Below are 12931 nucleotides of genomic sequence, written 5' to 3' on the forward strand. Positions count from 1 at the left end.
ATTTTAAAAAAAATTATATTGTTACTATTTTTATTTTAATTAAAATGAAAATTTGTTGGAGATAGAGATGTTCAAACGACCCGACAACCAGAACAACTCGGATTACTCAACCCAACGATTGGATTGGGTTAGTTTTAATTTTGGGTTGAGTTGGATTTGATTGAGTCTTTTTTATGTTTTTTTCAGGTTGGAATGAGTTTGGGTTACACTTTTAAAAATTTAGGTTGATCCAACCCAATCCGAATTTTTAATATTATTAAAAGAATATATATACTATAACTTATAAATATCATAACTCATATACATTTTTATGATATTTGTATAAAGTTTGTAATAGATATCTTGGATTATGATATTTAATATTTGAGCTTTATGAAATTTTAATTATTAGAATTTTCTATATACAAATTGAAGTATTTTAAGTTAATAAAAAAGACAAAAGAAAAACCCGACAACTCAATCCAACCCAACCGAATTTTTAGGGTTGGATTTGAGACCTTATTAAAATCATTCGGGTAGCCAACCCGATTAGTCCAAATTTTTAGGTTGGTTCAAAAGATCCCCAACTAACCCAACCCAACCTATGTCGGTGGAAGCATAACTATTGAAGCTCATATGAACTCGATTTGTTTTTTTTTTTTTTTAATAATTTGTGTTGAAATAGTTTTGACCTTGTTTGGTTTCAATTTTATTATTTTATTTAACATTTTCCATTTTTTTCATTTCCCTCGTTTCAATTTCTTAATATATGTTTTTTATTATTATCTTTTTGCTTAATGAAATTAGCAAAATATAGGTGGACATAATTAAAACTTCTATAAATGTTGGAACACAAAATTGAAATAACTATTATTATTGTTATTTGTTATTATGATTTATTATAATTATTGATGAAACTACTTGTTCCTTTTCTTTTGGAAAGGAGTGGATAATTGCACAAAGTGGGATAGCAATTAACAATGACTAAGTTCCTAATTCAATAGTATACTCAATGGCTCACATTATTAGTTGGTAATTATAGGATTCACATCATATAATATGAGAAAATTGTTTAATAAACATTAGAAAATATTTGGGCCATTCGTGTAATCTATTCAAATGTCTAAACACAAATTGTCACGTGGTAAACCATTTTTCTAAGAAATATTCTTTAATTTTTTTTTCATTGTGATTAAGGGAGATATATGGAGACGAGTGAACAATACCAAGTATTATCTCATTTATGGCACCACTAATAGTTTGATTAAGACATTTATGATAAACATTTTTATGTTTTGAAGTTCAAAATTTAGTCTCTCTTATCTTTTTAAATCGCATCATAACATTTTAAAAAAAATAATCATGATAAATAACTTGATACAATTGATAATTACACAAAAGGATGAATATATCTAACTTATTAGACACAAAATTAAAAGTATAGTATAGGAACTTAATAGGACAACATTGAACGTATAAAGAACCTTAGACACTTTTCTTCTTCGAGTACAATTGTGGGTCGGGATCGAACCTTCAACCTCTAAAGAAGAAGATCATACCAATTACAATTGAGCTAAACTGACTTTCGCACCTTAGACACTTTTTAAAGTTCAAATATGCTGAACAAAACATGAGAGGTCGTAAATTATGATTTAAACTTAAATTAAATGGTTTGTTTGCAATTAATAGTCAATGTGGAGATGTCAACTTCTCTAAACCCATATTTGAACAAGATATGAAGCTGCCACATCAACTTCTAGCATCATCACTTAACTTGATAATTAACATATACAAGTCAACTTGAACATAACTCAATTGATTTAGATATATATCATCCCTTAGAAGATTACACGAATTCTCCAACTCTACATATTATTTAATTTAGAAGAAAAAGATAGATAGAACTCACAACGAGCCCATAGACTCTAAACGAAACAAGTACATAAAACCAAAACAATAAGCCATTGTGAAGTGTGATTCAATAAAATAAAATTAGAATTTAGTTCTCATGATTTGATAAAACATCATACATAGTCTATATGGTTTGATAAAATTCTCATATATAATCCTTATTATAAAGATTGTTTATGAAGTTTTACCGAACCATAGAGACTAAATTCTAATTATAAGCCACAAAGACTACATTCTAATTTTATTCAAATTATAGAGACCAAATTTACCAATTAACTATTGCTTTATTGCTTTATTATGAAGCCAGTTTCACATTCAGTTGGTGGATTGATAATTCAAATTGAAACCACTTCCTGTCCAAGAATTATAATCAATAAGCATTACGAAACAGTCCCATTGAATAACTAAATGAAAGGATCAGACGAGTTCAAGTGGCTATAAGATGATATCAGTAAACCTTTAACATCTGTGCAAGCAATATACAAACACTTTCTTAATACAGAGGAAACAAGTTGAGTGAGAAGAAAGTGAACTCATTTCCAAGGCTTTTTCCTCAAAGCAGACTAAACAGCACTATTATTTCCTACAAAAGTATTCAAAGTCTGGTGAATATTTCTATTCAAATGTCAATGTTCTTCAACCTCCAATACCTACTTGTTCTTCCAAACAAAGCTTTCAAATTAATGCAAGTATTCATAATCATACTAGAGAAAGAACACATCAAAGAAGTTACCTCAAGCTTTCAATGGTGGGTGTGACTTGAATGAGAATATCTATCAAATGTTTATCCTCAAAAAAATTATTGGTTGTTGCAAAAATTCCTAGACAAAAGGGGAAAGAACAACAATCCCATAAATCCCCCAAACAGAGAAATAGTACAGAGATGCAAAGGGAAACAGGATGTTTTATTTTTTCAATAAAGTACCAGAACTTTTATTTTTCTTGATGCTTAATGAGCCAGCCAACAATGCATTATTATTGATTTGTTGACCTTACAATTTGGCTGACATTTTTACATTTTTGTAGATTTTTGGGGGAAGTTGTCAGAAATAACCTTCATCTTTCACAACTAGCATCCTTTTGGAGAACTCATTGGAATAGTTTTTCTCAGTCCTTTCCGACCAAGATCGACGTCGAGATTCAAATACAAATTTAACTTCTTTTTATTGAACGTCAAAACTATCCTTTTTTTGGGCTGGTAGAATCCAGATGGACACCGAAATTGTCTTTCCCAAATCTTATACCAAATCTCACATGATCTTGTCAAATCTTCTTCAAATTCTCAAATCTTACTCTTATATGAATTTCAAAATCTTTTGTTTCCTTGTTCCAATTGAATCTTCTTAATTTCCAATCTTCAAAATAAGTTAAATTTTTATTCGAATCTCGGGATCGAACTCGACCGGAAAAGACTAAGAAAAACTATTTCAATGAGCTCTCCAAAAGGGTGCTAGTTGTGAAAGATGAAAACTTTTTTAGGTCACTTATGAAAATTTTCCATTTCTGAGTCGTATAGACGGCATATGAAACCGATCTCCAAAGGTAAAATAACTAACCTTGCTTCTGACTCAAATGATGCTATGATGGTGTTTTAATCTTTGAGATCTCTATCAATAGCTTGTTTAGAGCTTGAGGCTTTGAGAAGAAAGGGGAATGATCTGCCCCTTTTAGCCGAAAGACCTGTTCTGGGGGGCTTTTGTTTATCATACTGTCTTGTAATGTGATGGGAATGGCATTGTCTTCTGTAGTTTCGATGTAAAAACGTCTGACTGATCCATATTTCAAATCGGAGAGGCACAGCTTTTCCAAAATAGGTGCAAATGGAATCGGTCTCATTGATACAGATGCCAGAGCAACGTCCTGGACCATAAATACAAATAGCAATGAGCAAGTAAGAAACAAAAGATGCAAAAGAACACGAGCAACAAATTAGGTACTATCTCTGCTATCAACAGCAACAGTTATTAAAAAACTGTGCAGATGATTGTCCAGTTACTGAAACATAGCCAGACAGGAAGTAAATGTAGAACTTCAGAACAATACTGTTCAGTTTTCTTTAAGATGAATCATCCCAAAGGCATATTAGAAGCATAGGCTCAATCCTTGTTTTCACAATCTCAAAGCACTGCAACCATGTTTCATTTTTCTGACATAAGACCACGGAATTTTTTATTCTTCCCATAGTCCATGTCATCAGCATCTGAAACAGTCTGATTGTCTCCAAATAGTTTGAATCCGTAATATTTCCAAATAGTCCAGAAATTAACTCCAATAATTTCCAGAGAAAAGAAAGGTCTGTTTCATTAATGTGGTTGCCTACTAGTGAGAGTGTGAAACACTTGGGGTAGATTTCAGTTTATGCTTGGCTATTGACATATTGAGGACCAAGTATTAAGATGAAGATTCTTTTTTTCCCCCTTTAATATAACTAAAACAGTAAAGATAAAGTATAAAATTATTGATATCAAAACCATTTATTTAAAACAAAGAAAAGACCAATATCATCATTTTCATCAACTTTAAAAAATCTGATTCTCTGAATCTTTCTCAAATGCCAAGCAAAGCTTTGCGCATGTCATTAACAATCATCATATCTTTGCAGAAAAAAAAAAATAATAATATAAAGACACCAATATCATAATCACATATATAATTGATCAAATATGAACTTTAATTTGGGCGATTAGACTTCACTATCCCATCAGACACACATTTACATTGCATTGCAACAAACGAATTTCCTTGAAATCCCATAATCTTCTTATTAGTTTAGCCAAAACCATACTTCTTAAATATTAAAAATTTTCAGGGAAAGAATTAGAATAGAATTCCACAAACCACAATTTTAAAAAATGTGATGAAAAATAAATTGCTGAGAAAAATAGCATTACCTTGGCAAGACTTTGATTGAAAAATAAGTCCCGCAACAGTGATTTTTCTAAGTTGATAGCAGTTGGAGGATGGTTGTTCCCGTTTGTGTACGAAAATGTCTGAGCCTGCTGCATTAGATCATCTGCACCAGCCTGCAGTACGCAAACGAGACACCATTCACATACCTTGACCACAAGGTTAAGGGAAAAACACAATATTCTTTCAAGAAATTTTAGAATATGCTCCTAGAAAGGATAAATGTCTCGGTATCTAGACCCAAGAATATATATGCTCTTAAGTAGTATGTGTTGATCAATCATTTGAATTCCCAAAGTCTGCAACCAACAAAGAGGAGGGGAAAGTGGAGACAATTGGGAAGAAAGATAAAGTCCATGAGTAAACCAGCAACTTGCTCCCAGAAAGTGTAAAAGAAAAAAATTCAGAGGGGAAATAACAGTCCCAATTTGTTATGCATATTGAAAGAAGAATGGTGATCCACATAAACTGATCTAAATTGAGCTCAATTTCATTAATATTCTTTACAGTTTACAGCAGAGAAGAAAATAGCCAAAACAAGTTCTGTGCATTCCATGAAAAAAAATTCAAATACATGTGCAATGCCTTCCAAAATGAGAAACTTCTAATCTGTATTTCTGAATCACAAATTAAACAACAGATTAGCAAGCATACCTGCTGGGAGAACATGTCTAAAGTGTTCTGTCCATTAGTCAACATCGCTGCAGCAATAAATATGGCTTTTGCAATCCTAAAAGGAAATAACTCCATTGCATAAGCTATGCAAGCACCGCCGAAATCATGTCCCACCAAGATAACCTTCATGAATAGAGAAAGGATGTTCCAAAATGTGAGGAAGGAGAGAACAATTATAAAAAAATTTCGGAATGGACATTGATGTTGAGAATGGCATGTTTAGCTCAAAGTTGGATAAGAAGGAAAAAGGATGTAAATGAATCCATAATTACTCATTCACAGGCATTCAACTTTGTTACATAATCAATCTTTTCATAGAACTAGACGCTAAGCACATGGTATAAGTTGGAATTTTTACCTCTCAGTTCATTATCTACAAGCATTAGAAACATTAAATATAATTGAAAAAGAAACCAATCAATAAGTTCAAAGACCTTTTCTCCCTCAGCAAGCTTTTCAAGGAAATCAATAAGTGGCTGCACGTATTGCAAAAGACTCGTGATGCGATTTGGATCAAACGAATGAACTCCTGAACCAGTTAAGTCTATTGCAGTAGCTTTGTAACCGCCTTCTTCTAGAAGTGCTATGGTTTTGTACCAACACCATGCACCAAAGCCACCACCATGGACAAGAACAAAATGATTTGTTTCTACATCCTCGAGTTTAACATTCTGCCAACCAATTTTCACATGAAGATATTAAAAGTGTTAAATCACCACTTGACCACTGTTCTATATAATATATAAGAAGATCCAATAAGTGAAAATTAATATTAACTAGAAAGAAAATACCATTGCAAGGCTTAGAATGCATGATCTCTTAGACACCTACTTTATACCATTTTAAATAAAAAATTATCCAAAAAACTTAAGCAAATAGGTGAAGATAAATTTAGTATTATATCATCTAACAAAAAGATAGAAAAGTCAATCAAACTCAAGACTACACAGATGGTGTAATATAAAGAGTCTTCAACTACATTTACAGCATGTGATTGAGGGAAAAACTTTCACTGTCATCTTAAATTGGAAAAAGTAAAGTAGTCAAGTGATCAAAATTAAAACACCAGCAATTGGTCAGCAGTTTCAGCACTCAATGAATCACTGTTATTTCTCAAACACCACTACCCAATCCGCAAATTTCCTATCCTCAACTCAAAACCCATAGAACCCATTTTGAAATGCAGAGGCTCCATCAATTCATGAACTAAAAATCAAGAGAAAAAAAAAAAGCACCAAAACAAAGACCACAGTTTCAAAAAGACACAGCGACCTGCAGTCATAAAGATAAAAAGGGTATAACCAAGACCTGGCTAACAAGCTGATGGGGTTGAAGCAGGGGATCGGTAAGAGACCGAGCACGGGAACTTGAACTCCGCGGCAAAGCGTTGCTATTCTTCGACCCAGATTTTGGGTACCGAAGCGAAGTGGTCCGATCAAAAGGGTCCCGGCCGTTGCGCTGTTGGTGCTGTTGAAATAGAATGGCGGCGGCAAGAACTTGGTCTTGAGTCAGAGCAGCATCGGGTTTTTCTTTCCTTGAAGAACGAACTCGGGTCCATCTTTTGCTGGAATTGGTGGGCAAAGGTGGGTTGAGAAGGCGCTTTGTGGGTTTTTTCTTTATCGATTTGGGTGCGAGACAAGCACAGAAATTACCCATTTTGGGAGCATAAAGTGGGAAAATGAAATGGGGTCAAGAGATTGAAGAAAATGAAGTTTAAGGGCAATGTCTTTTTGATGAAATGATGATGAAAAACAGTGAAAGAGAGAGGGAAAATGTAGAATGAAGAAGAAGAATAGTACAGTAGAGAGGCGAGAGAGAAAGGAATGAATGAATGAAGGAGTTGGATTTTTAGTGGGTGGGAATTTCGGTTTTGGAGGAAAGGAGAGAAATTTATACTTTTTTCTCTAATAATGAAGCATTTAAAGCACCATATCAGCCTACCACCGATGACTGAGATTCAAGTTTGTGTCTTTTTCCTCAAAATAAAATAAAGTTCCTTTTCCCAATTTTTAAAAATAAAATAAAGTTAATATATATATGGATAAATTACACTTGTAGTCCTGCGTGTTAAAAAAATGGGAAACTTTTTCTCCAAGTTTCCTTGTTTTTTTGTTTTTATGTTTTTATGTTTTTTTTTTTTGAGTGGTGGAAATTAACTTTCCTAATGTTTTTATTTTTTGTCATTTTTGTTTGTTTATTATTATTATTTTTTTGAGTGACGGAAATTCAAATTCGAAAAAGAAAAATGAAAAGAAGACACAAAAGAGAGATAAGAGAGAGGTTGTCAATATCAATGAAAATATTAAAATTTCATTTTTACAAAATAAAAAATTAGACGGAAATATGGATAAAAAAACGATTTCCATGGATGTTTCTAAATTATTAATTCAAAAAATATATTATATTTAATAAACATTTTATAATTTTTTAAATAAGTTAACGTATCTATTATTTATATTATATTTACAGTAGTGACATTTTGTTATTTATTTTTTATATTTTATAAATTTTTCTACGATATAATGACAATATCTATTCACTATCCATATTTTTGAAAATGTAATATTTTATATTGAGGGAAGGGGAGCGGGGTGGCATGCAAAAGAGGAGAGAGAGTTTTTTATACAAAAAAAAAATAACTATTATTTTTATCCGTTAAATATTAACGATTTAGTTAATTAAGACCTCGTTTGGAAACAATTTCGTTTTTTATTATTTTTTTGAAAATTAAACCTATTTCATTTTCATTTTTTATCATGATTTACATCTTTACTAAGTACAATAGTTGAATTCGTACCCAAGTTTTAAAAATAAAAATAAATTTTTAAAAGTTATTTTTTAGTTTTCAAAATTTGGCTTTGTTTTTTAAACCATTGGTAATAGGCAAAATCAGAGGTAGAAGTAGTGTCCGTAAGCTTAATTTAAAAAAAAAAATAAATAAATAAAATTGTTACAAACGTGGCCTAAGCAACTGAATTGAGCATTTTCTAAATTTTGAGAATTTAATTGTTCATTTTTTAAATTTATGGACTAATTTGATAGAAATCTCAAACACGAAGGATGAAAAATGTAATTTATCATTTTCTAAAATAATAATTTTTTTTGGTTAAAATATCGTTTTTATCCTTAAAATTTGAATTTTATTTTAGTACAACAAATGAAGGTATGAATATTTTTTAAAAAATAATACATGTCAATTACCACTAAATTAGGTCTAAGTTTGATTAAACACGAAAGATTTAGTATATGTATACACAAATTTTTTTAATATGAAATTATTAAATGGAAGCAATTGTTAAATGTTGACATTAATTTAGTTCAAAATATGGTTAAATGGAAAATTAAAATAGAATGAAATAAAACATAGATTAGAGCAAAATAAATATGAATTTGTAATATACATCGTATATAGAGAATATGAAATGGCCTTGAGTTTATGGGAAATTAGGAGAAATAGTCATGATATTTGTTTAATATATAATATTCATATTAAATCTATCAATATTTAATTGTTCATCTCAAATAAATAATGAAAATAAATATATACTAGATACTTTTTCATATTCTTTATAACATGCTTTTTCAAACAACTTTTCCACGTCATCTTATTGAAAATTCAATTAAGGACATTAATTAAAAACATTCTTTTAAATAAATAAGCGAAAATTTTGAACGAGTATAATTTGTTTTGTAGTATTCTTTCGTTTTCAAATATCAAACTTGACTATTTGATATTCAACGAAAGATAAAAATAGAAATGGGCAAAATCAGAATGTTTCTAATTTTTGTTATCATTCTATAATATTACTATTTCTTTGGCTTTTGACTATCATTACAAGAAAAGTGATCGTGATATTCTTAGATCGTTTGTATTATTGTTACATGTCTAAGTGCCATCTTAAAGTAAAATTATTAGTCGAGGAGATCCTATTCATGAGCAGCAATGTCAGATTCAATTTTGTCACATCCGATGCTGCCAAAATGTATTGAATATGGCAGGACCCTCAAAACAGTAAACCGTCAAGGCACAACAGTCAAGCAAAGAGCAAAACCTGCAAAACACCATGTCGTCTCCAGGATAAAACAGTCAAATGAAAACTGGTCGACAATGCACTGTTACCGACCAGACGGATGGCGACAGCGTGCGTGTGGGACGTCCACCGAACCCACATTGGCCTATCTCCTCACTCCCTCCAAAATATGGATACCCTTAGGGCCCAAACCCAAAACACAAGGTTGGACTACATAAAGTAAACTTCCAACACCAAATTTTCTAATGTGAGATTCTCTAACAAAAAAAGTTGGTTCCCTTTTTGTTTTGAAAGTTAAATTTTCATCCAACAAAATGTGGTGGCAGATGGATTGACTCATAAGCGGTGGTTGGATATCAATCTCGCTGTTGGGATAACTTCCTAATTTGATTTTGTCATTTAGTAGAGGCCGATATGGTATCTAATCTATTTTAATTGCTTGATAGATTATGTTTCTCAAAAAGAATAATAGGAGTAATACCCACATTTTTATTATTAAAAAAACCCACTTTTTAGTATTGTTCCCATATTTTGTTTTCATTAATGTGAATGAAATCAAGGGTCAAAAGAAGGAGAAAAACAAGCGAATTTTAACTTTGTCAATGTATTAAATATTTGTATATAAGAGATAAAATAACAATTTTTAGATTTTTTTTTTTCTTGGAATTTATAAAAAAATTTGTATCTATATAATTTTTTTTAATATAACAACGGTTAAATAATGGATTGAATTTTGACCTTTAGAAAAAAAGGCCGGATTAATTATTGTTGAACCGAGTTCTTTTTTACTATATTTATGAATTGAAAATTTGCAATGGGTGACAAATCCAAAATATATAATTAGGGACGTGTCTTTAACATATGAAAAATTGTACATATGGCAAAGTTCTCAAATTTAAATTTTTGTTTATTACGTATTCCAATTTTGCCCTTTTAACAAACCCATATTTTTTTGTATATCAGTCAATTAATATACCATATTTAAAGTATATAAGTTGTGTATTTTTTTATATTGATTCATATACTTTTTGTATTTTTTGTTTACAACAATATGAATTATTATTCACTTTAATTTTTGTATTTACTACATTTTTTTTATCCCTTTTGTAGTTTTTCTTTTTTAAATGATGTTGTTCTTTCATTTTTAAGTATAAATGTACAATAGGCTGAGGAAATTCAACCCGAAACTCACTAACACCTAATTTAGTATACTTATTTTGAAAATCTGGACGTGTTTGAAATAACTAGAGAAAAAGTGTCTTTCAAAAAATCATTTTTATAAATTCTTTTAAAACACTTCAATAACTAGTCATTTTCAACAGTGTATCAATAGTATATCAAATGAATCAAATGTCTATCAATAGTTCAAGTGTGTATCAGCAATGTATCAAGCGTATCAAGCGTATATCAAAAGTGCATCAAGTATATCACGTATGTTAAGCTTACTTTTTGCTATTTTTGCAAAAGTAATAAGTAAGGACAATGAATCTAATTTTTTAAATTTATTTTGTCAAATCCATGAGACGTCCTTATAAATTTTTAAGAAATATTGGTGCACATCTTTTTTTTTTTTTAATTTTTCGACCGTGATTTCAAAAACAATTTTGATTTTTTTTTTTAAAAAAATGAAAATTTAAAAATAAAATAAAATAAAATAATAAATAATAAACGATACTTCTCAACCTAAAATGGTCGGATGGGGAAGACTTTCAGCTTTTTTGGGATCCGCTGCTTTAATTGCACACCTATTTTAGGTGACCATTTATTTCAACTGCAAATTAAAATTTAAGGTTTCATCAATGTAATCAGACCAATTTCATGATGGTTAAAATTAAGAGTAAAAAAACATTTTTTGTCTCTAAATTTTCAAATAAGTTACAATTTAATTAATGAGCTTTAATTTGTAACGATTTAGTCTATGTACTTTTAAGTTTGTATTAATTTAGTCCTTGAATTTTGATATATAATAATTTAATCCTTGTACTTTCAAATTTATAACAATTAGTCTATATCGTAAAAAAATTCATCAAAATCTGATGTCAATTTTTATTATTTTATGATGTACACTTTGTATTTTATAAAATTATCAAATATATAATTAGTTTATCGATTTATTTATACTAGAAATCTCATTAGATTTTCATACTAATTTATATAATAGAGATTAAATCATTACATTAAAATACAAGGATTAAATTATTAAATAGTAAAATTTAGGAATTATTGTTATGAAACTAAAAGTTCAGGAACTAAATTGTTACTTTTATGAAAGTTTAGGCATTAAACGTGATTTTTTAAAATATTTTAATAAATATTTTAAATTTATTCGCTTATGATATTTAATACAACATTAATAACTTTGGTCTATTTTTATGAGTAATCTATAGGCGTTATTTCTCAATTCTCATATGTAATTTGTGTAATTAGTATGATCTATCATTTAAATGATGATTAATATTTGATTTAAAGTTTTAAGCTTGTATTCTATCTCTATCATTAGGTTATTTTTTTCTTTGTACTTTTTTTGGTCTCTTGACTTGTTATTAATCCAATGGAAAGTATCTAAGGACACATATTAATGAATTGAATAACTTTCTACCTACAATTGTCAAAAATTTGTAAATGCATTGACAATTTAGTGGGATGGAAGGAGGGTCGAAATGAAAGATCACAAACTTTGAAATATATGAGTTAATTATTATGGTAAAATATACTTTTGATTATTAAGATTTGGAGTTGGTTTTTATTTGGACTATTAACTTTTAACACTAACACTTTCGGTTTTGAGTTTCAAATTTAATAGGTCTCAAAAGTGTTATGTTTGTTTTCCAATATTCAAATTCAATTAATAATTGGTCCATAAAATTTGAAATTGGTTTCTAATTGGTCAAAAAGTATATAAAAATCCAACTTTTAGAAAGATACGCATAGGTAAAGTTTAGCTAACACACATTTTAGCTATCATATAATAACACATTCTATTATACTAGCGAATAGTCAACTCTACTTAAAAATCACCTAGAAACTAATTTCAAATTTCAAGAACCAATTAAAATCAAATTAAAGCATCAAAACAAAACATGTAACTTTTGAAATTTCAAAGACCAAATAGAAACTAAGTTCAAATAACAAAAATAAATCTTAAACATCAAAATGCAATTTACTAATTTATCAAAATTATTATGAATTAAATAATTGGTTAAAAGAAAGACATATCTTGGTGACCAAGTGATTTGTCCAAAAAGTTAAAAGTTAAATTAAGGAATCAATTCAACATTTCTTATATATTCTTTTAATTCTAAGTTGTTTAATAGTCATCACTTCATCTTTTAGTGCAAAGTAAGTGAAGAAAAAGGAAACTATGTTTCTTTCCAAATTAAGGAAGAATGATAACAAAAAATATATACAAATCTTAAGCAACAAAGTTC

The 12931-nt window shown here is 29.4% G+C and overlaps 1 protein-coding gene across 2 annotated transcripts; it reads right to left on the minus strand.

Moving 5' to 3' along the window:
• Positions 1 to 2254: 2254 nt before the first annotated feature.
• Positions 2255 to 7364, minus strand: LOC120080440 (putative methylesterase 11, chloroplastic). 2 transcript variants are annotated; one of them, XR_005482514.1, is made up of 7 exons: positions 6781 to 7364; positions 5907 to 6143; positions 5452 to 5595; positions 4782 to 4913; positions 3447 to 3750; positions 2624 to 2711; positions 2255 to 2473 (listed from the first exon to the last, which is right to left on the minus strand). XR_005482514.1 is itself a non-coding variant. In XM_039035095.1 (6 exons), exons 1-5 carry the CDS (start codon positions 7126 to 7128, stop codon positions 3469 to 3471), a joined length of 1143 nt encoding a protein of 380 aa, XP_038891023.1. In that variant the 5' UTR covers positions 7129 to 7364; the 3' UTR covers positions 2255 to 2711; positions 3447 to 3468. The 2 variants fall into 2 exon arrangements, 1 of the variants encoding a protein (XP_038891023.1); XM_039035095.1 differs by having other exon boundaries at positions 2255 to 2711.
• Positions 7365 to 12931: the final 5567 nt, after the last annotated feature.

This window comes from Benincasa hispida, chromosome 6, assembly GCF_009727055.1.
Source record: "Benincasa hispida cultivar B227 chromosome 6, ASM972705v1, whole genome shotgun sequence".
In the NCBI taxonomy this organism is placed as follows: Eukaryota; Viridiplantae; Streptophyta; class Magnoliopsida; order Cucurbitales; family Cucurbitaceae; genus Benincasa; species Benincasa hispida.